The sequence below is a fragment of the Mollisia scopiformis genome, assembly GCF_001500285.1.
Source record: "Mollisia scopiformis unplaced genomic scaffold LY89scaffold_7, whole genome shotgun sequence".
NCBI classification, from domain to species: domain Eukaryota; kingdom Fungi; phylum Ascomycota; class Leotiomycetes; order Helotiales; family Mollisiaceae; genus Mollisia; species Mollisia scopiformis.
In genome coordinates this window covers 540,964-566,713 of record NW_017263587.1, presented here as the reverse complement: position 1 = coordinate 566,713, position 25,750 = coordinate 540,964, and the positions used below count along the sequence as shown (strand labels likewise).

The window sequence follows — 25,750 nt, the reverse complement described above, 5'->3', positions numbered from 1 at the left end:
AGAAGAGTAGAAGAGTAGAAGAGTAGAAGAGTAGAAGAGTAGAAGAGTAGAAGAGTAGAAGAGTAGAAGAGTAGAAGAGTAGAAGAGTAGAAGAGGAGAACAGGACGAGAGAGACGAGGTCAAGATGAGGATGATCCTGAGAAGGACCCCGGAAAATGGCTAGAGACAGATGGGCGAGCCTGTGTAGGGGCCTGTCATGACTTGAGAGAGGGAGAATGAAACCACAGTTCATATTAGCAGACGGGATATACGAGAGGCAGACATGGGTGAGGAGATTCGTAGAGATATTCTCTCCCACATATTAGGCTAGACTTCATCAAATCTCGTCCAGCTTGTTTTCACCTTGCTAGAAGAAGCTTCCCTTTCCACACTTACGTACTGTTCTAGTCAACGAAAGCGCAATACAAATCTTCAAAATCCAGAGCTCACTTTCGGTCGTCCGAGCTGAAACGTCCGGTGAGAGCTGCATTGCATACAGTGACTGAAGTTATCTTCTACTACAGAATACCTAGGGATAGATCTTAAGAACACGGCTAGAGACATCAACATATTGCCTCGTCATCAAACATACGCGCTAAGGACCTTACTGCCACGAAGTTGGACTTAATAGAGCTATCCACAAACTCTGCAACGTGAAGCAGCCCATCTCTTTGCAGGCACGCAACCTCTATGCCTGTGTATGCGGGAGTACGGTTGTAACTTATCCAGAAGAGTTGCGGCAGCGCAACGTCTTGAAAATAAAAATCAGGAGGTAGGGTATGAAGAGAACAGGACACTTGAATCTGCTACTGTGACGACTACTACAGGTATACATCATAGCATGTAGCTAGACTCTGCGACGCTTGCAAAGAGGATGGATAAAAAAAATGCAAGAGTACAGTCAACGAAAACTTCTATGATAGCTGACTAACTACCACTGACTTCACTACTGAGGCTCATGAGGACCAAGCTCGAGACCTCGAGGTACGGAGGATCGAGGACCAAGAGAAGGATAGCCGTGGCAGTAAAGAGATCTACCTCTAATGCAGTATCCAAAAAGTGTACGCCAACACTTGCCGGGTACTCTCCCTTACAATCGAAATACTACCCAAAACAGACAATAAATCTTTCCAACGCAGAAATCAAAAACTCGAAATCTCAAACACATAATCTCCTATGCATCCACGGAAAATCTCAATACCCACCAGTCCCCTCTCTTTCCCCATCTCAATAGTCCATCGAACCCGTAATCGATGTTTTTCCCTAGATCTCGGTACTCGTCAGCCTCATGCAGCTCGCTAAGCGCCGGCTCGTGGAAAAGGCCCACAGTAAGCATCGTGCATAGAAGCCGCATGGAACACTTATGGAAGGGAAAAAAGGTGGGAAGAAGGACCGATGTCCCGCGGAGACGCAAACTCTTGCTGTTGTGCTGTTCCAGGGCGTTCGTTACGTTGCATGTTGGCGGGGTTTGAGTTTCGAGGTCGCCTTTTGTTGCATGTCTGGATGATGTCAGTGAGGCCGGGGATTTTGGGCCGAAAGATAGGAGGCTGGTCCGATGGCCGTGACTTGAATGCAAGGGTGTTTAGGTGCTGAAATGATTTGTTGCAGGTCGCTCGGGAGACGTGTCCGAAGATTGATATTGGTTTCGATGTTTTGGCGGCGGTGGAGCGAGGATCGGGTTGAGGTTTCGGAAGGGAGGCCGATGGTACCGTAGCGAGGGGTGATGTTTAGACGAGTATTGGATTTTTGTTTTGTGCTTGTTTATTGCATAGACTTTGGGATAGAGAAAACAGTTGTTGAGCGATTTAGAATGTTTGTAGGTTGCAACTCATCCATAAATAATAAGGATTTGTCGCTGATTGTGGTATGTTGATTCGTTTCAATCCTTTTACTTACCTCCTGAGCAGGACGAGTTCCTCTTGAGACATTGCTCTTGATGCAAGAGCTTTGAAGAACAGTACAGGTTGTCTCGAATGACTGCAGCTTCAACAAATGTGTTGCTGATATCGAGATCTTCGGGCATCTCTTCCGAAGACCTCTATCGCTACCTTCAACGACCAATCCGACAGAAATCAAAAGTTTTGTTGCCCATCGCAACCAGCGCGGATATGTTCCGGGCTAGTTTTCTCTGTTTTTCTTTTTTTAATGTTGCAGCTGTGGATAATGCATTGATCGTGGATGTGGAAACTTCCAGCATATTGCTTTTCTGTTCAGTTGACCGCTTGCAATATTGTTTAGCGGTGTAGCTTCGAATAACAAAGGCTTGAGCTTGCATCTGTTCGAACGGTGTAGTGTCCTTACTCTCTTTCGTTGTGAAGAGGTTTGTTTGGAAAAGTTTCGCTGTGAGGTTTTATTTTGTTCATAACCAATTGTTGAACTGCGATGCGGTTCCTGCGACTTGCTGCACGAATACATGCCACACAGTTCATGTATATCGAGTTATTGCAGCCTTGTATTTGCCGGAAGGTCCAGTAAACAGTCCAATTGACCAATAGGAGATTTTGCCTTCGAGTTTCAGTTCAGAGGCGTAAAAATAGCACCATTTCATCCACACCGGCAGATGCAACTGAGGGAATCCAGAACCAACAGCACGAAAAAGATGCCGAAAGCAACGCACTCCAACAATTGTTTGAGATATATCACCCAATCCAATACGGCCGCAAAATCAACATGTTTTGCATCAAGCACTCGCTTCCTCTGTACTTCGTAGCAACCAAATGCTCTCGCCGCAATCCTACTGTACCCCAACATGCAATGCAATGTGTTCCTGTGTTTCTCCCTCCCTCAAAATAAAGTTCCAACAGGCACGATGCACAACATAGCTTTCTGAAACTCGTCCTTCCCATCCTCAAACCATTGATCTCTAACGCCGAACCTATTGAAAAATACTGACCGAAGAAGAAGCCGCCGACAGGGGCATTGAAGATATTCGAAATATTCAAAATATTGCTGAAAGGAATTGATTTGATTTCCTCCCCGGATTTGGCATTGTTCCTGCGTTTCTGGGGGACTGTACTTGAGAGGTTGTGTTCCTGCCCCTTTTGATTTCATTCCTGGCACGTGATATCGAAATCCAAAATGAGTGCCCGTGGTTCACCTTGGTTGCCCACTGCCGTGCCAGTCTGATTAGATCGCATTTGAGTTTGAGGATCGAAGGTTCTTGTGGTCCTTTTATTTTGAATAATTCATGACAAGTATTGGCGATCGCATCGCATGCGATCGTGTCGTTGTTGAGTTTGTAGGGGGGCCATCATTTTGGTGTCGGAGAGCGCGATTCGGTCGCGAACCTGTTTCCTTTTTAGCATCCTCACTCTCATCTCAAGAAACTCTTTCGAACGATATTATTCCAACAATTTCAAGCGCGATTAATGCGAGATCCAGTCTCGAACCCACGGCATATCATTTCCTGACATGAATCATCTCGGGTCTTGACATAAAAAGCAAAATAGAGCCTTCCGAGCAACCCTGTTGATCGGTTCCCGCATAGCCTCGAGATGGGGTTTTGGAGGGCTATCTCTCCAGCCTTTGTCTTATGTCAGAGATCAGCACTTCAGCCTCGATTGCCACTTCTGGTAACCCAGAAGTTTCAACTACTGGAATAGAAGTCAGCGAAATTGGATTCAAGCACTGGAATCAAGGGAAGTAGAGATCCATGATTGCACAATCTCGCAACAGAACAACCGCATTGAGAACCCAAGATTGACCTCACGTCAGTACATTAGGAAACCATTTCAAATCCGAAAGTCCAGATCGTCCTATATCCGAAGCCGACCCATTCTCCAGTTTGGGCGGAAGGGACACTTTTAAGTGGAAGTCGACATTTCGAATTATTCAGCCGTCCGTCACCGCAAGCACAGTCAGCATTCGCACTTCGCTCCAATCAAGTCTACGGCCTAACTCCGCCGCTGCACGGCGATCTCTGATGCTCTTGATCGACGAGTCATCATGCGTCTTCCTCGGATTTCTTACAAATGCGAGCTCCGACACCGTAGATCTACCAATGGGAGCTTGTTCTGGGGGCTCCGGGGTTTAGTTAAAGCCCGCAAACTTCTAAACGACGAAACGAGGTCAGAAAGTCAGAAATGCTGCTGCTCGGCCGTAAGAGCGAACGGCGACCGATTACTCATGTCGTCGTAGCTGGCAACCAATTGTTGGGCTCTCGTCCCTTGAATCGGTCTTCGGATGCTTAAACTTTCCCCAGAATCGTGCTCAACGAGTGGTACCGTATTAAGGTTTGCTGTTTAGTGATGAGGTTCACGACTCTTTCCGAGAAACGAGGGATAATCGTCACCTGGCTTTCCACGCTGTCTGGCAATTGCGGATGTGCATGCCTGTGACCTGTGGACTTTGTACTGAGGCCTTTAGACCTCACGAGTTATTTTCTGGGATATCGGGGGGTTTTGGGGGTTGTCGAGGCAAAGATGCAGTCCTGAGAGAAGAAGCCAGGGTTCCGGGTGCTTCAGGAATCAAGAGGGCAGTGAAAGCGTGCTCCGCAGCACCCCAAATCGGGTAACCTTCGAGAAGGTCGAGGGGTTACTAAATGCAGAATACGCGGGTGCGAGGACATTCCACCGCGGCACGGTCGCGCGAGGTCCTCGGAGACATCTCGTGCGGTTGAGACGCAAGCTGATGACTCTACAGCGAGTGCGAGCCAAGGCAGGAGAGGAGGAGACACAAGAGATTTAGAGTTAAATATCAAATACGCGGAGGTACGCAAGCGAATCCGAACGGGAAAACGAAGCGTGGTCGTGGAGAGTTTGCTGTGCAGAAGAGCGGGATTTGGTGCCAAGATGAAAATCCGATGATGCCTGAACTCCTGCTCTGATACGTTACGCCGTACAAAGTTGTGCTTACGTGGGTACGCAGACAAGGCTGCGGATGGCTTGGGGCTGCTTGGTTTCCAAATTCCACCGTCGCTCAGCGATTGTCCCGCACTGGCGGGGTCGGTCGACGTCGCAAACTGGCCTCGTTTGGCGCACGGCATGCTCGATCAGGTATGTAGGCTGCCAGATTGCGCGCTGGGCGATTCGTCGCGTCGTACCTTCGTAGATGCGCTGTTTGGCACCAAGGGAAAAAGTCGTCGACGCAATTAATGTCCATCCCACGGCGGTTTCGACGCAGTGGAGGCTGTGTCGCACCGTATCCATACGACGCGGAGGAATCGAGTTGATTCTTCATACAGAGGGTACTACTGTATTAGGGAGCATGAGTGGGAAATGAGTGAAGCCTGAGAATAATGAACGCATGGCGCATGGGCGTTCCAGACTGCTCGCTGTCAGTCATGCCAGTCAGTTGCAGTTCACGCAGAGTAATCAGGGCTCAAGCGAGTTCCAAATCATGAAAGAAGCACCTCCTTTGATGATTATTCAAGGGCGTTTGAGGTGAACCATTGGCCGAGGGGGAATGGATTGGAAACACCGTCTTGTTAATCCGGAGGTGTCATGTCGAATGCTTTGTCAATGAGACTGTCCAGTGCAGCAAATAAGGTCATCGTATGGGAGGGGGTGAGTCGCGTTTGTCATCCTCGACGCACGTCGAAGGGCTCTTGCTAAACACCGAGAATGATGTTCTATGCCCTCTGGAGTTGAGATAATCCAATGTCCGCACCTGCGGCGGAGAATGGACATAACCTAATCTTCGTGGCTAGGGCGTGCCTGGGTGAGTGAGTCCTCGAGTAGGCTACTGGATGGATCGTTCATCGCAAGGCCGCAAGAGTCACGTCTGCTCATTCGGGGTCAGGCTGAGCCACGGGCTATCAGAGAAAGAGACTCAGAGTTCTGCGACGGGGCTTGCGGCGTCTTCTAGGTACCGAGCGAGATGTTCTACCCCGTTGAGTTTAGCGTCTCGCATTGCGGGAGCCACGAAAAAGCCACGACGGTGAGTCTTTGCTGCCGACCGCCTGTGTAAGCCTGCTGAGAAAGCGAACGCGGGATGGGTCGTGCGTAGGGCCATGGAGCATGGAGTCATCCACATCCACATCCACATCCACACCAGATGCACAGGGATGCTCGCTAGGAGTCGGATTTTAACTGTCAAGGCGGAGCGTGTCGGTCTTTTCGTAATCCCTGGACCAACTCGGACAACGGGCCCTTGGCTGTTGACGAAGAGAAATATCATCTGGCTACATATTCCACCGAACCCTCCTGACCAAGAGTCTCATTCTCATTCTCACCATCAGCAATCTTCACTCTACAACAATCAACACATATCAACAGTTCATCTACCTTCACGAAGATTCACCAGCAACTACCACCAACAATACCCACCACCATTACTCAACTCACAATTGTGAACATCGACGCCTCGCTTCACGCCTTTCCGGTAACCCTGCAGTCACCGATTTTCGGCCTCGCCAAAAAAAAAAAGTGTTGCCTTGAGTCATTCAGCAACCAGATCACAACATACAAAATGTCGACCCAATCCAGATCACCACTTGCTTCCTCCTCCTCAGTATCACCATTGAAGAGAAAGGCCATGTCTGTCACCCAAACTTACTACCTCGCTCACACTGCTCGAGGCAAGCTCTCTTCGGAGGCTGCCCGATCTGATCACAACCTTCGACTTCTCGTCGGCCACGCCAACCTCCTCGACTCCTTGATGCTCGAACTCGCAGAGGCAGAACAAGAGCAAGAGAGCTGGTTCAACCAATCCGTCAAGAAGGCCACCAAGACCACCGAAGAGCCAAAGCACATCCAATGGGCCGACGCCGTCGTCGAAGACCCTGAGGAGGACTGGCAAGCAGAGGACGCCGACTCCTCTGACTCTGAGAGCGAGTACGATTCCGACGACGACATGGAGACGGAGACAGTCAGCCGCGTTCAATCACACTCAGTCATCTCCTCCGCTGTCGAAGTCGAGGAAGAGTACGAAGATGACGGAGAGGAGGATTTCGAGGGTCTGCAATTACATCTCACACAATCACACTCAGCCAACCCACCAGAACTCGACCACGACTCCGACTCTTCAGAAGACGAATCAATGCCACCATCTCCACCATCCACATCTCTGCCCACGTTCTCTGAGAAGCAACAAATCGCTACCACATCCTACTACTCCAAGCCCACCGCCTCGATACCTGCATCGGAGCAACAAGCCTTCTTCGACGAAGGCTTCTACCTCCCACAACGGGCGAATCCCGGTTTGATATCCGCAATCAGCGTGTATTAAACATTTTCGGATTTTCAACGGGTTTACGAGTTCACGGTTATGGAACATCATCTTAGCGATTTGAGCGATCTCAGCGAGCATTGGGTCAGGCGTTAAGCAACAAAATACCACTTTTTTTCATTTTCATCTTGTATTTCATATATTGGGAGGGATCTACAGTACAAAGACTGGCAGAAATGAATGGTTCACACCACTCTGGGAGTTGAAGGGAGAAGATTTCATTTTCGCAGTCTTGGAAGGATAGGGAGTGTGCTCCTTGGATGATGCCCAAGTCGAGCTACAGACAGCAAAGTAATATATCATATCAAAGCAAATCAAAAAACAATCTGAAAAACATTAAAAAAAATCAATTCTCTTGTGCGAAAGTGAGATGCAATTGTGACTTGTGCCATGTGAATGACTCATTCCCCATACCTGCCTGACTCTCCACAATTTTCACTGTCAAACTGGAAAAAGTAAATTTTCATGTTGAAGCCATTTCTCATCCAATCCCTTTCTTTCTTCTCTTCCCTTCTCTCCATATCCATCTCAACCTCAGTCATCTACTCATCTCTATTGACTCAGCAGTCCTTCCGTTCCCAAAGTCCTACCTCGCTCTCTACTCCCTGCTCCCTGCTCCCTGCTCCTCGCTTCGTTTCGCTGTAGGCACGAAAAAACTCGCCGAGTACGGCGCAGACACGGATACGCTGGGAAGCGGCACCTCATCCTTACCACACCGCCCAACGCACCCTTGACGCAGGATGTGCGCGAATCATGTGGATCCCGTCGTACCTTTTTCTCGCTGGGCAGGGCGGGCAAGGGTTACGTGCGAACGAGCAACGAACGGGGGTTTGTGGGAACTGCGAACCTCCGAGGTGATTGAGTGAAGGAGGGAGGGATGGATGGGAGGTCAATGCACGCGCTTCCGGGTTGCTGGGAGGAGGGATGGGAAGGGAAGGGATTTGTGATCTTCTTTCGATTTGATTTGAAAGGGGGGGTATGTATTATTAAGCTGGGGTTCCCGAAGGAGAGGTGGGATTTGAAATTTAATCTAGATTATTGTACAGTGGTGATGTGATGATGTAGTCATTTATTAATGCTGTGTGTTGCTGATGCATGAATGAATGAATTGGAGGACAATAAATCTTGGAGTCGGTGAGTGAGTGCTGTGTGTACGAGTAGGTAGGTTGCTAGGTATGTAACCTTCCATTTTGCGACGATTGATTAATATAAAATCCCATCCATCATCGATTGTTAAGGGAAAGATTCTATTATTATGCTATTGCGCATTTGAGTGTGTGCGCAAATCTAGATCTCCTTCCCTTTCGATATTTCTAATGAATTTATTGGAAAGTTTGGAAACTGGGTGATTCATTCATTCACGATGAATCATTCTTGCATTCTTGCATTTTCGTAGTGGATTTTCAAAACATCTCAGCAGCTCGCTGGTGGTGGTTCGCTCAGGTCCGAAAAGCAACGCCTGAATATTGGATGCAGCTCAACCAACACAACACATAAAATACAGCAACGAACTCAAAACACACCGCTGCTGCTGCAACTGCAACTGCAACCTATCTAGATGCAGCGAGCTGGAAGAAAGGACATCTCCGACCAACACACACACACACAAGATAAGGCTGAGAAAGCCCTCGCCTCCTCACCGCGAGAACGCCGTACAACCCATTCAGCTCATGTCAGCTGGTCGCCGAAAGCGGAAAACGAATGCTGGTGATGCCTCCCAATGCAGGAAATGGTTTCGCTGATTTGAGAGCAATGCAAATCAATCTCTTGATGTGATGTTTAAGGGAGCTGACGTGGGTTTACAGCACCAACTGATCTAGATCTGCGGCGGCGGCGGACAGAGATGTGATTTGATCTCTCGTGCGGAATTCCTCTGTCTTGCTTATCCTATATCCGGAGGAGAGGGTATCTGAATGTTACCCGGATCTGATCGTAGGGTATCGTATCGTCTTGCGAGAGGGTGGGAAGTACGAGGTTGTCGTGCTTATTGGTCACTTCGCGGTTTGGCGAGTGAGAATGTATATGAGGGGTAACGTAAGCACGATGAGACGAGAGCCGAACCCGACCCGACCCCACTCTTATGGTACTACCCATTGCAGAAGATTAGAAGAAGAAAAAGATTAGATTATTTATTTGAAAAAGGAGGGAAATGCTGATACGCGGCGTTTCGCTGTGCGGCACTGGGAAGAAAGGGTGGGGGCGGTATTCGCGAAGTGCCGTATTCCCGTATCGATGGATGTCAGAAGCCGGCAATATACCGGTGAGGGGCACGGCGTTGTTGGTAAGGGAATGCAGTGCATGACAATACCATTTGATCTGATCATAAATCACATTCACCTTCCGTATTCCCTTCTGGACCCATGTGAATGTCAGAAGAGGCATCAGTCATGTGCCGTCAAAGCATGATGTAGGCATCATGGAATCGAAGAAAGGTGTGCACACCTCAGGTCTCGGAGATGGTGTTCGGTGTGCGAGAGTTATGTCCGCGTGCGGGATGCCGGATGTGATGTGTGGGATTTAAGGTTTGGGAACCAACGTGGCATTTGATGGTGGGGTTATAGACAGGGGAAGCGAGGGACTCGGGACCCGTGACAATGGAATCATGTGCGAAGCGAGACCGGCCTGTTCATGCTGGAGGATGGAGCGAAGAGAGAAGAGCCGCAGCAGTAGCATGGGTGGAAGGGTTGGGTTGGTGGTGGGTATTTGAAAGGATTAAATCCGCCGAGGAGGAGGTCGGAGACCAAGACTTTGATACGTCCGTAGACGGTGGGTGGAGGGGAGCTTGAAGGTAGAGCTGTTCCTGAGCATGAAACAGGGGAGAGCTTTGGGATGAGCTAGATGAAGGATGACAGCTTGTTGCTGGGTCGTTTCATTCTTTGGGACAGTTCCCAGGACTTCGGGACCCATCACGTGTTCCAGCCGAGAATGCATCTTTTGTCTTCGTATTACCTCCGGCCAATGAGGCCGCAGAGGTATACCATAATGGGTAATTAACAAAGCTGCTAACAAATCCGTCTTCGCTAACGGGTAATAATACATGGTCCAGTTACCGTAGCTGCCTTGGGCATATACTAAGACACTATCCTGTCTCCATCATACATAAAGTAGGCAACATCAACGTAATGTAAACCACGCTTCTAATCCGAAAGAGAGGAGTGCTTGCTAACTTTCAGAAAACCACAAAACCGCTTGGTTAACACCACTTGAAAAAAGTTCAAAGCTCATCAACCTTCAGAACATACAATCTGTCTCGTTCGACTTTTCTTCCCCAGTCACTCTCCATGCGAGTGATCAGCTCTTCGAGATCTCTTTCGGCAGGAATATACAATCCGCTAAGAATTCCCGCTCGAGGTTCTGCACACAATGCTACAAAGGTTCCGCTTGCGAGTCCTGCCGCGGGCCATTCCCGTTGGGTTGCCTGCTCTGCCAACGACATCTGAAGCGCTGGATCTCTGGCCCAGTGATTTGGATCATCTTCGACAGGCAACGCAGGGTCATGGACGTAGCTAGGAATTGGGCCCGGATCTACTGCAAATGACATAATACCCTTCGATCTCATCTCAAGCTCTAGATGATGATGGAACTTCAACAATGCAGCCTTTGATACGCCTTGTTGGGACAGATAAGGGAGCTGTAAATGTGCAACCGCCAATATGGTGCTGATGATTATTCCGCTTTGACGTTCCACCATTGATGGTAAGACGGCTTGGATGAGGCTGATTGGTACGCGGACGCTAGCTTCGTGGTGTGGCCACCATTCTTTCATAATATCAGACTCCTGAGCAAGAGGTCGTAGATAGGATGCTGGGGTAATGTTGACTAAGATGTCTACCGGTCCTCGATATTTTGCCACGAGGTCCACCACCTGGGTAGCCGCTGAAGGCTGCATGAGGTCGGCAGTCAATGCCAGAGTCGGAGTGTTGAACTTCTCCTTGATTTCACGAAGTAGAGGTTCGAGGGCTTCGGCTGATGGTCCCAAACAGCAAACTGATGCACCTGCCTGTGCAAATGCCACGGCAGAAGCCCGTCCGATGCCTCTATGTGCTTGAGTGATCAAGACGACTTTCCCCTTAAGCTGTTTTGCGAACCGAAATGGATCAATAAACGGATAAGTATCGCGATGCTTTGTAAGACTTGATTTGTTCTCCCACATGACAGAAGGGCGAGTGGCATGGAATTCAGGCATTGGAGCAAAAGAATACGAAGCAAATGCCATGCTTGGAAAAGGAAGTCAGAAAGGTAATCATTTGCATTGAGAAGGCTGTGAGTTTGGTATATGAGGCTAAACGTTGTGCACAATATCTCGAGAGGAATTTTAATGCTCCTCGTCCGGTCCAAATTACTCGGACTTTTCAGAAATCCTAGCTCCGGTATTTGGCTTAAGTTCCGTCATCAAAGCTAACCTTGTCGGTCTTGTCTGCAAGCCGAGATTGGTAAGAGAACCAATGAGAACAGCCAGCATCCACATTCCGACCATATGGGTGACAAGGCTGATAGTCTTGGCATTTGACTCGCAAATAGATTCGTCAACGCTTGAGGTAATGAACCGTATTCGCGTGTTCGCGTGAGTTCGCATGACGATAAGCGACAGAACCATGCTGAGGACTACCACAGCTTTGGTAAGATTCCAGAACATATTTTGGAAGACTGATGATCCCAGCAGCTAGCTCTGTGATACATTGAGGAAGACTTCAACATGATTGATATCCTGTTCAGACCACAAACGCTTTGTTGACTAAAGAGATCCGGTCTCCTGAAATGACCACAGCCTTGATGAGGGTGCCTAGCACCCCAGTCTCAGACATATGTAGGCTCTGGAATAAAGTTCAACAACGATCGGAGATTAGGGTCATGCATGTGCATGAGCATTGAGGGCGGCCGTTCTCGGCTGAGAATGCCGGAGGAGGCCTGCAGGATTTGATATTTGAATGTCCAGACCTTCGCGGGTCAATAGTTGCCTTGATTTGAGGGAGTGTCGAGTGACCAGCTGCCACATGCGTTGTTTCTTGCACAAGTTGACATTTTCGTCCGAATTTTCCGTCCAGGAGAGATTTATCGCTGAGGCACTTTTGCTGCCGAGGATCAAGAAGTCCAGCAATTGCCAACTCTGGTCACGCCCGGCAGCATGGCTGAACTCATAATATCGGGCGGCCGAGTCCTTGTGACTGAAGTGATCGGGAAAGTTCGTAGCTTTCGATTATCAAGGGTGAAGTTGTGGAGATGGCGGAGCAAAGTTTTGATAGAGGTCGGCAGACGGAGGATGTTTGAGACCGACCACCGAGGCCATGTGATCTACCCTCACGTGATGGCGTCTAGGATGTGAAAATTTGTCTTTTAGCTCCTCCAGCTCTTCTTCTCATCATTCTTAAGACGAACAGTGCCATCGGTATGCTTTGTTTCACAAGATCTGCGCTCTTACCAGTTTTTGGGGTGGCATCTTGAGATCAACCCCTCCCGAAAGCTGGGAGAGCCGTCTTTGGGGTCCGTTGCCTTAGATTTGAGGCCAGGAGCCGAACAAGTTGTTATTTGTGTCCAACCGGTCTGTCTGATGAAGACAACCTGTCTTTTGTTCTTGCTTTCAACATGAGACCAAACGATGCACCTTCACGGCGTAATACTTCATTCATTCGTGGTAGCAGGTACGGCCAACTTCGCGGAAAGGCTCGCCTAACTGTGCCTGGCATTGGGTTCTTCTCATTGCTCAGAACGGACGCAATGAGACGCTGTACCATGGACACGAGTGTGTTTTCTATGGGGAATCCAAGCCATCACCGTGAGAGTGCCGTGAGATTGCAGTCAGATGGGTGTGACGGGTTGTGATTGTCTTGCATTTTTGCTGTTTTGAAGGGGCTGCGCCATAAGCATGCATGACGCTGTCGCTCAGCTTCGTGCTCTTGTCCTCTCTCGTCCTCTCTTGTCACCCACCTGAGGATATAATCGCGAATCAGAACCCTGCAAGGCAGGGCCAGCATTTCCCGCTAGAACAATTCGTCAATCTTTCTAGAAACCTTCCCCATCGGGTTACGATCTGCAGCGCTGTTTCGTGCGGATAAAGAGTGATCATCGTCGGCGTCCGTAAGATCCACAAGGAATTCCGCCCGGGGAGGATTATCGGTGGCTTCGGTGCATTCCAACACAGCACTCACCACGCAAAGCAATAACTCTCTTGAGTGAACAAAACCTCTTTCTTCTCTGTCAGACACTCTGTCAACATCAAGAAGGAACAACGTGAGAACTCTTTTCCACCTGCTGCATCTGCTGTGCGATCCGGCTGGTACCGCGATAAGAATAAATCTCACCGTCACGATGGCCTCGCCTATTGCAGCACTGCCAGGCTTCCCTTTCTTCTACGCCATACCGATTGATGGCCAGATCAGAGAGATACCTTCAGACTCACAGCCACAGATATGGCCTGAAGAACTGATAGACTTTCCTGAAGACTACCACTACACTCTTCTTCAGCTCAATCCACCACCGTATCACTCCAAACCACTGCCACCACGACCCAAGCAGTCATTACCACTGGCACTTCGGATGCCAGAGTTGGATGAGACAGCCAACCTCAAGAACCCCAGCTACTTACCCATCATCGTCCCAGATGACGATGTGATCACGCCTCAGACAGTCCGAGCCAGGACAGAGCCCGTGATTAGCAAGTCCAAGACGCAACGTCGGAAAATCCGATACCCATCTTTACCAATTGGAAGATGGGCTCAACCAGCGTCCGGTAACGATGGTCATTCAAAAGACATCAATGAGTACGCAAAGACGATACCCCAGGATTCTGTGATCATTCACAAGCGAAAACTCCGATTTCCGTCAATAGCAAACCGACCATCATGGTCCTCGTTCAGAGCATCGTCACCAAGTCCACTATCAGCATCAGCATCAGCATCGACATCAACCTTTCTCGGCTTCACCAAGGCAACGGAGATGCCTCCTGAGCTAGAGGCAATTGAGACTGTGAGCCCTCTCAGTCCCTTCATGGAGCTTGACTCTACTCCCATCAGCGAGTTGTCATCTGAGAATTCTTCACCGCAATCATCACCCTCTTTACCAGAGGAGAAATCGGTTTCTGTTTTTCAGGTGCAATTTTCGTCGCCTCAGGCTCCATCTGAGCTGGATACTCATGTCCCGAGTACTCCAATGTTACCGAATCGATCACCTTATCGATCGTGGTATCATGACGATGATGCGGGAGAACTCTCAGTACTCTCAGTACTCTCAATGCCTCCACTCACAGAAGACAATGATGACCCGCCTCCTCCTCATTCAGCTGACTGCTCACCTCCTCCACATGAAGAGGCAGCTTCCGCACCAGGATCGCCGTCATCATTCTTAGACCTGGATACCGATGACTCGAACAACACCTCCACCCGTTCTTCACGGTCACAGATTCCAAAACAGCCCGAGACCAAAGAGCTAGGAACCGATGTGAAGGACCCAAAAGATTTCGAGGGCGACGTGAAGGAGAACGTCCCAGACTTAGCCAGTCTACCAGCGCGGCCGCAATCATTTTTGCTCATGACGGAAGAAGAGGTCAGCCAGGCGGAGATCATTGAAGATATCTTCATCATGCTGCATGATTTGCAGCCCAACTACCTCCATCCCGCTCATAGACCACAACCGAATGTTGTCAGGATGTCTATGATGAGGCGGTTTGCTACTCAGATTGCTCACGTTGAGCAAGTGAGGGAGAAGAATGAGAAGGAAGAGAAGGAGAAGGACGAAAAAGACTCCAATCAGGAAAAGAAATGAGGGAAGGTGCGCACGTGACTTCAAACAAGAGAGTCACAGTCCACCCACCACGGGCCCGAAATTGCAAATGACTATAGAGAAAGGCTTGGGATTTTGGAGTTTGGGTATAGACCAAGGGTTAGTGGACGGTATTGGTGTTTCGGGGGTCTTTCCATTTTACATATTTATCAGTCACGATACCAGGGGCATTCACTTGGTGTTTCAAGCATGAGCAGTACATTCGCTTGTACGTCTCCTTTGTTTTGCGGTAGGAGGAGTCCCTCTGAAGGCTCGAGAAAGGCGTTGAAGGGTGGTTGGCGGATTGTACAAAAACATCTTGTACGATAGCACATGACCTCAATCTTGAGGCATCTCATTTGGCGGCAATAGTTGTCTTCATATTTACTTAAGACACGAACTTATCAAAAATATCATCTTAAACATAAATCATATCCAAACGCTTCGTTCCGTGTGTAATTCGCGGCTTCATAGGTTTCGACATCCAATTTCACTGTGAAGACATGAAATACACTGTTAGAACACGATTTATGAAATGCGATAGCGAACGCCTCTTTATTTACTGAGCCTGGGCCTTCTAAAATCTACAGCAATCTCGTTCAAATCTGCAGGAGTCCAAAGGTCGGACTCCAGAGGGTTTCGAAGATGGTCTCATTGCAAAGAGATGCACCATCTGCCAGACATTTTTATGGAAGCAAAGTCGTTATGGAGTATCGGACAACAACCGCTAACCCAATCCTCTCTTCTCACCAAAGACTCTCAGTCGTGATATGTCCGTCGCAAGAGCACTCAAAGTCCATCTGATTGTGCCTCCAATGTCCAGATAACCTTCGCATCCCTCAACGGCATGCCCCACTCCCGACTCTCACCACCAACCAACCACTCGCCAGTAACCTCTCTCGCCTGCTGTCCTGTGAAGGTAAATCCCTTCCGGTAGTTCTTTAGAAACGTGATCTTTCTCGGAGAAACGTGAGCCAATTCCTCAGACTTCTTCCCACAAGCGCAGGTGTAAGTTAAACGAGGGATCGATTTCGCGGTTGCTCCAACGTAGGCAAGAGCAGGGTTGGTTGGGCCGACATCCTTGGCATGAATCTCAACGTACTTGTCTTCGTGTTCTGCCGATGGCATGAAGTACCGCGCCAGCACCAGCTCTTTCAGGATCTTCTTCTTGCCGGTGCCGTCGCCAACTTCGAGTCGGGTTATAGTATCCATTGTGACCTCGAATATGTGGCGGGCTTGAGACAAGCAGGTGAAGATTGGTTCGGCGAGGTGGATGGGAGCTCGAACATTGTTAACGTGGCGCTCGAAGTCTTTGATCAGATCCACCGCGACTCCAGTATATCCGCCTCGGTTCTGCATTACTTGATCGCGAGAGCAGAATAATGGAAATGAAAGGAACAACTTCGCGCCTTGGAGCACCTTGTTACTGGATATCTTGCCACCGCCATGGGATAGTCCTGTCTTGGCGGAAGACGATTTATCGCTATTGATTTTCGTAGCCGGTGCTGCAGTACGAACGCGTCCTGATCTCGGGTCGCTGTAGAATCTCGACGAGGGGCTTGAATTTGTAGATTGCAAAGCGGGAGGGTCGGACGAGGGAACCGTGGCTATCTTCTGTGCAGTCCGACGGCTAGCTTTGAGTCGGGTCAAGGCGACTAAGGGTGAGCACTCATCTTCTTCCAGCTCATCCCAAGAGTCGGGACCTAGGATATAATTGACTCCTGGCTCTGTATCCAAGATATCGCCGAATAACTCTTCTGACAGCGGGCTCAAGGGCGTGCCAGATCGGGTCGATCTATCCGGCTCCGGAGAGACGTTCTCAACGCGGGATGGGTTGTTGTCTGCAGAGGTAGTGGATTGAGACATTACAGCTGAGAAGCGTGGGAGGTGATGTCTGACGCGTCTTGGGTTGATGGTTGTTTGGGTCTTCGAGGTTATGTATCTTGTAGAATCTTGCGGTCTTGAAGTCGAATAAGATGGGATGAGGGAAGATTGCGTGGATTCTGTTCAACTCCTCCGATTATAGGATGACGCTAGAGGAATAAACATGATATTATCGCGACGCTAGTCTTTCATCTTTTGAGTGCCGGTTGACGGAAGCCGGAGGTACAGAAGAACCGAGAAATTCATCTTACCTTTCTTTCTTTGAGGATGAGGAATGACAGGGAGCTGCTCTGTATAGTCTTCTCTTCTCAACGCCATCCGCCTTGAGTCAACACACTGTTCTGACAGGCTTGATTCCTAAATCTCTTCCCAACTGCATGACGCCGAGACGTTGTAAGGATTCCATTTAAGAAACCACGAAGAATCAGAGTTGACGCTCTTTTTATGGCCCAAGAGGAATCATAAAGCTCCGGCGACAATCAGACTAGTGTTTGGAAATCTCAAAGATATGAGCAATGCTTCAATGGATATCAATGACAAGACTGATGACCGTAGCAGTACCAAGGGGGAACATGTCTCGAAGTTTTGAGGAATACAAGAGACGAAAGAATTGCTCTTCTCCTTTAGTTCGCAGCTTTACTCATCATAACTTGTAAAAAACGTGCCATGCTGAATTAATTCTCCCTTTCCTCGACACGCTCTGGGTTGAAGCAGTGTCAAAGGACTACTCAAACTTCAAATCTCCCACAATGCCTCCCACAAAGTATAGTTCTGAGCCGTCTGGCACAATCAAACTTAAAACGGAATGCAGATGTATGACTCGTGGCTACTTCCATTGTTGATTGCCCTGGCCCTAACAGGCAGGCAAAGGAAAGAGCAAAGGGCAGAAAGAGCAGTTTCCAGCGCAAAGAGCATGACATTTACACCGCTGGACGTGTCTAACTCTTTCATGCGAGTAGATGGCATGCCACATCTGTTGCCCAAGACCACTGATAAGAGCATTAGAATGTGGATAGATGACTCCTATGATCGAGATAAGTTGGTTCATCATAAAAGGCTGCTGCCATCCCCTTTGCCAAAGCTTTTCGACAGTGGATAGGTTAGTGGTACAGGTTTGCCTTGCGGTAGACCTTGCGTACCAAGAATGACCGCCAAGAGTTGAAATGAGGTTTCGAAGCAGCAAGCAACTGTAGACAGAAAAACAACGAGGGGAAGCAGGATCTCGAACAAAGAACGAAGTAGAAAGACCCTAATGCATGTCCATAGGGAGCTGAACTTTGAACAGCGGTGGCCAATAGGACGAAGTGATCGTTGTCGTTGAACGTACAACACTGTCGAACACACCACACTACATCTCAATGAGCTATAGGGAGATCAGCCGCAGGACGAACTCACCATGCGAATTTGCCACATTCTAAATAGGGGAAAAGGAACGACTTGATTATCGAGCAGGTGAACACGTTCTTGAAGTACCTCAGCATCGCAAAGACTGATTAGGTGCAGTTCTGCTGATGTTGAGCGAGACACCTGAGTATCTGTATGTATTGTGAGAACGACGAAGTTGATGTCAGTCCCCAAGCACAGTGAGTCGCCCCTGCTAGTGCTGACAGGGTCGAACGCCAAATACAGCAAAGCTTGGCGCTGAGGACGCTAATAGTGGGGGTGGGACTTTTCCTCGCATTTTTGCTCTGCCCCTCATTCCCTTCCTTTCTGACACAACACACTCTTCGGACAAATTTTATTCGAGAAAACGGTATACAATTGATGGAGTCTCAAAATGATATCGTTCTAAACGACGTGTCCAACTTCTTGGGCAACAACCAAGATGGAGACGACCAAACACTAGGCGAAGATCTCACTGGTCTCAATGAATTCTCACTGCCACAAGCCGACGGAGGGAAAGATGCATGGCTCTTTCTGGCGGCTGGTTTCATGGCTGAGTTCATGGTCTGGGGTCAGCAGTTCAAGACATATGTGTGAAAAAGAGTACCACGCTGACACAGTCGTCGAAGGCCTTCCATTCTCGTTTGGTGTATTTCAAGAATATTACACTACTCATGAGCCATTCTCATCTCAAAGCTCTGGCATAGCTGTCATTGGAACAACCGCTACTGTAAGATTTGAGTCTAAGTACCTTATAATTCCATCTGACAGATACAGGGAGTAATGTATATGATCGGTCTCATCATCTTCCCAGCATACAAACAATGGCCTCACCTAGCCAGCATCTCAAAATGGGCCGGCATTCCCCTCATGGCCGCTGGTCTAATAGGCGCCTCCTTCGCTCAAAGTGTTAACCACCTGATTGTCACTCAAGGCGTCTTGTACGCCTTAGGAGGCTGTATAATCTATTACCCAATCTTGATGTACATCGACGAATGGTTTGTCCAACGCAAAGGCCTAGCATATGGCATCATGTGGGCCGGAACAGGATTTGGAGGCCTCACCATCCCGTTCATTCTGAATGCGCTACTCTCCAAGTACGGATTCCGCACGACTCTTCGAATCTGGGCCCTTGCCCTCCTCGTGCTGGCTCTTCCCCTCGTCCACTTTCTCCGTCCTCGACTCCCAATCTCCCCATCCTCCCAGTCACCCCGCTACGGCCTGTCATTCCTCAAGTCCTCCTCTTTCTGGCTCTTACAGCTTGGCCTAGTAATCGGTTTGTACCCTCTTCGGACCTCAAATCCCCTCCTTTAATGTGAAGTATACTGACTCGAAGATTCCAACCCACAGAATCCCTAGGCTACTTCATCCCCTCAATCTACCTCCCCCTCTTCGCCCGCTCCCTCGGCCTCTCACCAAGCATCGGCACCCTCCTCATTGCCCTCCTAAACGCAGCCGGAGTCGTAGCAACCATCCTATTCGGCATGCTCGTCGACCGTTTCCACGTCACGACTGTAATCCTCCTCTCCAGTCTCGGAACAACCATTTCTGTGTTTCTTCTCTGGGGCCTCTCCACTGCTTTACCATTGCTTGTCGTATTTAGCATCGTGTACGGCTTCTTTGCTGGTGGATTTGTGAGTACGAATGCGGGGGTCATTAAGTTGGTCAAGCAGGGAGATGGGAGTGCGGACGTGGGGATTCTGTTGGGGATTATTAGTGCAGCGAGAGGGGTGGGCGCTATTGCTTCGGGACCATTGAGTGATGCTGTTTTGAGAGGAAGGCCGTGGGCGGGTGAGGCAGGTGGCGCGTATGGAAGTGGTTATGGTGGTCTGATTGTGTTTACCGGAGTCAGTGCTGCTGTTGGTGGTGTGGGATTTCTGGGTAGGAGATTGGGGTGGGTGTAGGTGTGCGAGACGTTGACTCGAAAGATAGAATTTGACCTCGTGTGTCGAGTCTCTGGACACTTGATGTTCTTTAAGGACAAGCTCCAGCAGATCTCAGAAGATCTGAATGAATCGTGGTTTTTGTATATTTTGAGGCAACGTGATTGAGACTCTTACTTCGTGTTGAGGTTCTTACTTTACTACTGTAATCGGGTCTGATACGCTTTTTGCGCGATTGGCGCGAAATGCGCTGTGAGCGGAATCTGCGCTGTGAGCTAGACACAAGATGGACCATGAGCACGCTGTGAGCTCTGTCTTACTCACTTGAGATGAAAACCTCAACATTAAAGGGCGGTTGCCAGAGCGCATTACAGAGATAATTTTTGTTCCCTGGTGATGACTTGCTCAATCATATGAGAGCATATCTCTCTTGATTTCCTACAAAATCATAATTCTGATGAGACGACCCGTCTCACATGCCCTCCAAACTCCAATGAATGCCCGCCGCCATGCCCGCACCCGAAAATACCAATCCCAGTAACGAAGGTCGATGCAGCAAACTAAATTCCCAAGGTCTCCAAGGACTTACTTAAACAGCACCCATATCCTTCAGCGCCCCCGCTAACCTTCTATAATCACGTAATAACTCCAAGACTTCATTAAGTTTCATGTCGCCTGGGTTTTGCAACTCCATGAACCGCTTGATAGGTGGTGCGATCTTGGGGATCTCTTTTGGTGGAAGAGATGGTGCCAACTCTGGGAATGCCTGCGATTATATTAGCTTGACAAAGGAAGATAGAAAATGGGGGAGAGCTTACACTTGTCAACTCAGCAACGCCGCCATCAGGAATGCCCTTGCTCGGAGCCGGTGGTGGTGGGACAGGACTTGTAGGCGTTGTCCTCCCAAAGCCACGCATCATTCCCATTCCAGAAATCCTGGCCATAGGATTTAGTGAATTACCAAGATTTCGCATAGAATCCACAAGAGCCGGAGTTCCCGATGGTGATGGTGCTGGTGCAGCATTGTGTAATGGCGAAGGAGCTTTTTCTCCCTCTTCGGCAAATGCAACTTTCTTGCCGCCACTCCCAGAACTTCTGATGCTATCCGTGCTTCTGTCCCGGACTATTTTGCGACCACTGATCATACTGAGGACTTTGTCGTCTACTTTTGCTCCCGAGTCTGCTCGTTTCCTATTCTCGCTATTGTCAGGGGTATGAAGCGAGCTTGCACCACTTTCTGATTCTGCATCTTCGGGTGGAGGGGTGCTGACGAGCTTCCTGGCGTCATCGAGAGTTTTTGGGACAACCATTTCAGGCTTGTGACCTGTTGTTTCGTCCTGACGCTCCTTCAGCTTCCCTAGTAGAAACTTGTAGCTGTCTCCAAGACTGTTGCCGATGCTCTTGAAGCTTTGATCAGCGGTATTCATGACAGCGTCACTAGCAGCATTCAAGACAGCCGGTGATTGAAACATATCACTAAGTCGGCGGTTGTGCACCTGCAGCTGTGGTCGAAGCGTACTCGATGGCGATGACTCGGCTTTTGAGATGGTTGGACTTGCATTTTCAGATGTAACCTCCGCCGCGGAAGCACCCGACGGTGGACTGATGCCAACCTCCATCGAATCGAATTTCTCCGCTCTTGGTGTCACAGGTTTTGGTGGACCGGATGGAACCTCGTCCTCCCTCAATGAGGCCAAGTCGACGGTTTCCAGGAACGTGATCGCAGCTTCTAAATTCGTCAAGCAGTATGCGGCCTCTCCTTCTCTCTTTGCTTCATTCCGAAACCTCTGAATGAAATATAGATTGCTGATGACATTGATTCCTTCTGGTCTAGATGTGATCAATGTATATATCAGCATTGGCATGATTTCATCTGCAGACGAAGATGGATGAAAATGCGAAAGTGTCTCGACGATATTCCTGTGGGCAGCTTTTAGATGCTGAAGTTTGCCCAGCGGGTACTTCTTGTCGTTCATGGCAATCAGTTCCTCTCGGGCATCTTCAAGCCATGCTCTGATTTCCTTCTCTTTGCCCTCATTTGCATCCGCATCTTGGTTTTGACCCAAATCAATACCTAAATCTGTAAGACCAATACCGACAACTGAGAGAGCGGCTGTCTTCGACCGCAATTTCTCATCTTGAGCTTCGTCTTGAGTACTCCTGTGCCTCCATATCCTGTCGTATATGCCTTCAGTCACCCTTCTTTCTACAGCTTCTTCCAGGGCGACCCGTTTCCGCTCGAGTACTTTGCGTGCACGTTTTCGCTCAGCAATCTCTTCCACAGTAAGCATTTGCTCAGAGTCCCTTCTCTCAGGTGGTATTTTCGGTCGATCTTTGTTCCCAATGGAGGCTGCTTTCGCCCTTAGTCGACTTGTTACTGACGGCACAGGAGAACTTTCACGATGTTGCCTGGAAGATAATGCGGATATATGAGTGTTGATATGAGTTGCAGCAACAGTGTAGAAGTCTTGGAAGAGAGCGGACAACTTCTCGATCGATGGTGGTGTGGGATGGACCTTAGCTGACAGTGAGTCTATGAAGCTGGGAAACTGTCAGTATGTATAGAAGAGACTAGACAGTATAGCTCACCTGTCACTCAAGCTGACAAGCTCTATGGGAAGCTCGTCAAAATCATCTGGCAATTTCCCATGGCCCTCATCCGCCGTTTCATTATCCTCATCTTCCTCTGAGGTCTTCTCAAACGCGTCTGGCTGTCTTTTGGACTTGCCATTATGCACAACCACATTTGTCTTATCCGCCATGATGCTCTCTGGTGTTACTCCATTCTGAATGGTGCTAGCTCTGCTTCCCCGCGTTATAGGATCCGGACTGGGAGGTGTCTCGACTCTCGAAAAGGACTTCGACAGATGCAACGGACGGGGACGCTGGGCGTCGCTCTTCTTTTTATCTGGACTTGCCATAAAGTCTGGGAGTGAGAACACCATCTTGTCAGTAATCGCTTGCATTTTCAAAAGATGTAGAAGAAGGAAGGGCGAGGAGCTACCTTTTGAATGTGGGCCGGTGATGGTGCATGAATTGTACACACCTATATGAAACTCTGATCAAGCCGGGAGTCAGGGTAAACGAATGTGAAGAGCGGAGAAGAAGGAAACAAATGTAATATTAGAGCAGCCTATTACATCTCCACAGTCAAGGTAGATCCACGAGAAATAGAATTGATTCGAAGGCGTTGCATAAGAGACTCCGTTCACTCCGAAGTAACATAATGCCTCTGCAGTATACGGATATGACGCGGTTCCTTCGAGCTTTGTTATCAGACGGCATGGAGCCTAGACCCTATCTTACTGACCTGCGTAATTATGGTCATGCTTAGGCGAATATTTGAACACTGTATGGCTCTTTGAAGACCTGAGGCATCCACATTTATATAGCCACTCTCTCAAAGGCTATAATCTACCGACCTCTGATACACCCCTCTTCTCAACCCCTGCATGGAGGCGTGAGGGAATCAATCACAAGCCCGCATGATCGACTTCATCATCATCATAGCCTCCGCCTGGTGCACCTAACTCGAGTCGTTCCTCAACATCCTTTCCTTTCGCCCTCTTGTTCCTTTAAGATTTCGTTACATTTCCTTCAAGATGCATCTGCATCGGCAGCAACACGAATGCACTTCTGCAGGCAGAGTCACCGCCCAGTTACTGCTCTCGTTTCTCGCCTTAACACCTACTGTTGTTGCCTCGGGTGCGTCACGTCAACAAGCAGTTCTACCTCCATTTCTGGCCGAACCGCAACTTCCAGATACTCGAAATAACGAACATGTTTTTGTAGGCACCCTTTGTCTTCCATTGTATGCTGTTTCTAACAAAGTGTTTAGACTTTACGACATGTCTTCCACCATAATTTAAATCGCCCCGCCGAGTACATGCGACTCGATGTAGCGAAAGATGCCCCTGCAGTATGGATGGAACAGGAGGATGGCCGCACAGAAGAGGTCGATAGACCCCTTGTTGTTCGAGATAGCTCCATGCATATGCATCGATTAAAGGATAGACGGCCGTCTGTGGTAGATCCAAGAGTGGCTGCGGCCAGAGAATACACTCAAGTATGGGACTCACCAGAAGATGAATGGACACTCGACAACATCAGCGGGCCCGACATTACAGATGTAGGGACTGTTTTGACCTTTGCTCAAATGGCGGCAAATGCGTACGTCGACACGCCAGACACTGGAGACTGGAAGGAACCTGGAGGAGGATTCAACAGAACTGACGATAATGGATTTGGTTGGGAAAGCGACGGTCTCCGAGGGTACTTATATGCTGACGAGACAAATTCCACGATCGTGATAGGAGTGAAGGGAACGACCTTGGCAATATGGGATGGAGACGGAACAACTACGAACGATAAGGAGAATGATAACCTTTTCTTCAGCTGTTGCTGTGGCCAGCAAGGAAGTACGTTTTATCGTCAAGTATGCGACTGTGCTTCAGGCACGTATACATGCAACTTGACTTGCCTCAGGAAGAGCCTTACCAAGGAGAATCGGTACTATGCTGCAGGACGGTATCTCTACCAGAATGTGACAGCTATGTATCCTAATTCTCAGGTTTGGTTGACGGGACATTCTTTGGGAGGTGCGGTCAGTGCTCTGATTGGGCTCACGTACGGCTCCCCGGCTATCACGTTTCAGGCTGTCCCGGATGCTCTACCGGCGAACAGACTCGGTCTTCCCGTTCCTCCTGGAGTCGATCCCGATAGACCAGGCCAACGCGAGTTCACCGGTGGTTTCCATTTCGGTCAGAATGCTGATCCCATTTTCATGGGAACTTGCAATGGAGCAACCGCTACGTGCTCATATGCAGGCTATGCACTAGAAAGTGCGTGCCATAGCGGCAGAGAGTGTGTTTACGATACTGTCAATGCAAACGGCACCAGAGTTTCCATCATCACGCACAAGATTATTTGGGTCATTGAGAATGTGATTAAGAAGTGGACAGTTGCTCCAGAATGCAAATTTACACCAGAATGTTATGACTGCCCCCTTTGGAAGGAAGTCACTGGCAATAGCAGCAAGACTGCAACATCGCCGCCATCGACATCTAGCAAGACGAAAACCAGGACTCGAACAGCGACTTGTCAGACGCCTGGATGGTGGGGATGCCTGGATGAGACTACCACGACCGGTTCAACCTCTACCAGCAGTGTTACAACTACATCGACCTCGACCTGCAAAACTCCAGGCTGGTTTGGATGCAATGATGAGAAGACTACCGCGACCAGTAAATCGAGCTCGACCATACCCACCGCTACGTCGACGTCGACTTCCTCAACGTCGACCTCTACATGTAAAACACCAGGATGGTTTGGGTGCAATGACCCCACATCCAAATCATCTCCATCAAGCTCAGCAAGTTCTTCATCCACTGCAACATGCGAGACACCGGGACGAATCTGGGGATGCAATGATCAGACAACAACGACGACTGCCACTCAGTCACATGCTATCACATCACCTCCAGCGTTTCCTACTCCTACGTCTGGTGTACCGGACGATGTTGAGCCATCTCATTGCGTCAAGAGAAGCTGGTTTGGTTGGTGCAAGGAATGGTCGGTACCATTTGTATGGAAAGAGGACATTTAGATTGTACAATGATTTAGAAAGGAGTGGGCATCGGGTAGGGGAATCGGCGTTTGGATATGGTCCCAGGACAATAGTAGGACTTCGGCAGCATCGG

At 49.0% G+C, this 25,750-nt stretch overlaps 7 protein-coding genes across 7 annotated transcripts; 4 read left to right on the top strand and 3 right to left on the bottom strand.

Annotated features, from left to right (window-relative positions):
• Window positions 1-5,420: 5,420 nt before the first annotated feature.
• LY89DRAFT_705725 (uncharacterized protein) lies at window positions 5,421-7,484 on the top strand (the record flags this gene model as incomplete). Its single annotated transcript, XM_018217474.1, has 2 exons — window positions 5,421-5,446; window positions 6,405-7,484. 2 exons carry the CDS (start codon window positions 5,421-5,423, stop codon window positions 7,144-7,146), a joined length of 768 nt encoding a protein of 255 aa, XP_018074191.1. The 3' UTR covers window positions 7,147-7,484.
• A 3,143-nt stretch (window positions 7,485-10,627) lies between these two features.
• LY89DRAFT_552731 (NAD(P)-binding protein) lies at window positions 10,628-11,290 on the bottom strand (the record flags this gene model as incomplete). The annotated part of the gene is made up of 1 exon (XM_018208322.1): window positions 10,628-11,290. A coding segment is annotated over one exon (663 nt), but the record flags the coding sequence as incomplete, so codon positions are not given.
• Window positions 11,291-13,452: 2,162 nt separating this feature from the next.
• LY89DRAFT_666683 (uncharacterized protein) lies at window positions 13,453-14,904 on the top strand (the record flags this gene model as incomplete). Its single annotated transcript, XM_018212928.1, has 1 exon — window positions 13,453-14,904. The coding sequence occupies one exon, from the start codon at window positions 13,453-13,455 to the stop codon at window positions 14,902-14,904; it is 1,452 nt and encodes a 483-aa protein (XP_018074189.1).
• A 786-nt stretch (window positions 14,905-15,690) lies between these two features.
• Window positions 15,691-16,767, bottom strand: LY89DRAFT_666682 (uncharacterized protein; the record flags this gene model as incomplete). The annotated part of the gene is made up of 1 exon (XM_018212927.1): window positions 15,691-16,767. One exon carries the CDS (start codon window positions 16,765-16,767, stop codon window positions 15,691-15,693), a length of 1,077 nt encoding a protein of 358 aa, XP_018074188.1.
• Window positions 16,768-18,487: 1,720 nt separating this feature from the next.
• LY89DRAFT_779728 (MFS monocarboxylate transporter) lies at window positions 18,488-20,072 on the top strand (the record flags this gene model as incomplete). Its single annotated transcript, XM_018222322.1, has 4 exons — window positions 18,488-18,739; window positions 18,798-18,898; window positions 18,946-19,444; window positions 19,519-20,072. The coding sequence occupies exons 1-4, from the start codon at window positions 18,550-18,552 to the stop codon at window positions 20,070-20,072; spliced, it is 1,344 nt and encodes a 447-aa protein (XP_018074187.1). The 5' UTR covers window positions 18,488-18,549.
• Window positions 20,073-20,263: 191 nt separating this feature from the next.
• Window positions 20,264-23,295, bottom strand: LY89DRAFT_682670 (uncharacterized protein). Its single transcript, XM_018214542.1, has 4 exons — window positions 23,056-23,295; window positions 22,641-22,977; window positions 20,870-22,592; window positions 20,264-20,817 (listed from the first exon to the last, which is right to left on the bottom strand). The coding sequence occupies exons 2-4, from the start codon at window positions 22,970-22,972 to the stop codon at window positions 20,641-20,643; spliced, it is 2,232 nt and encodes a 743-aa protein (XP_018074186.1). The 5' UTR covers window positions 22,973-22,977; window positions 23,056-23,295; the 3' UTR covers window positions 20,264-20,640.
• Window positions 23,296-23,653: 358 nt separating this feature from the next.
• Window positions 23,654-25,656, top strand: LY89DRAFT_705722 (alpha/beta-hydrolase; the record flags this gene model as incomplete). The annotated part of the gene is made up of 2 exons (XM_018217473.1): window positions 23,654-23,756; window positions 23,954-25,656. The coding sequence occupies 2 exons, from the start codon at window positions 23,654-23,656 to the stop codon at window positions 25,654-25,656; spliced, it is 1,806 nt and encodes a 601-aa protein (XP_018074185.1).
• Between the last annotated feature and the right edge of the window lie 94 nt (window positions 25,657-25,750).

What these genes read in the sequence shown, in the direction of transcription:
- LY89DRAFT_682670 (XM_018214542.1), bottom strand. Translation starts at nt 22,972, where the DNA reads ATGGCAAGTCCAGATAAAAAGAAGAGCGACGCCCAGCGTCCCCGTCCG. An exon ending in CTTGTCAGCTTGAGTGACAG is followed by an intron (nt 22,593 to 22,640) that starts GTGAGCTATACT and finishes ACAGTTTCCCAG; the next exon opens with CTTCATAGACTCACTGTCAG. An exon ending in GCGTTGCTGAGTTGACAAGT is followed by an intron (nt 20,818 to 20,869) that starts GTAAGCTCTCCC and finishes ATATAATCGCAG; the next exon opens with GCATTCCCAGAGTTGGCACC.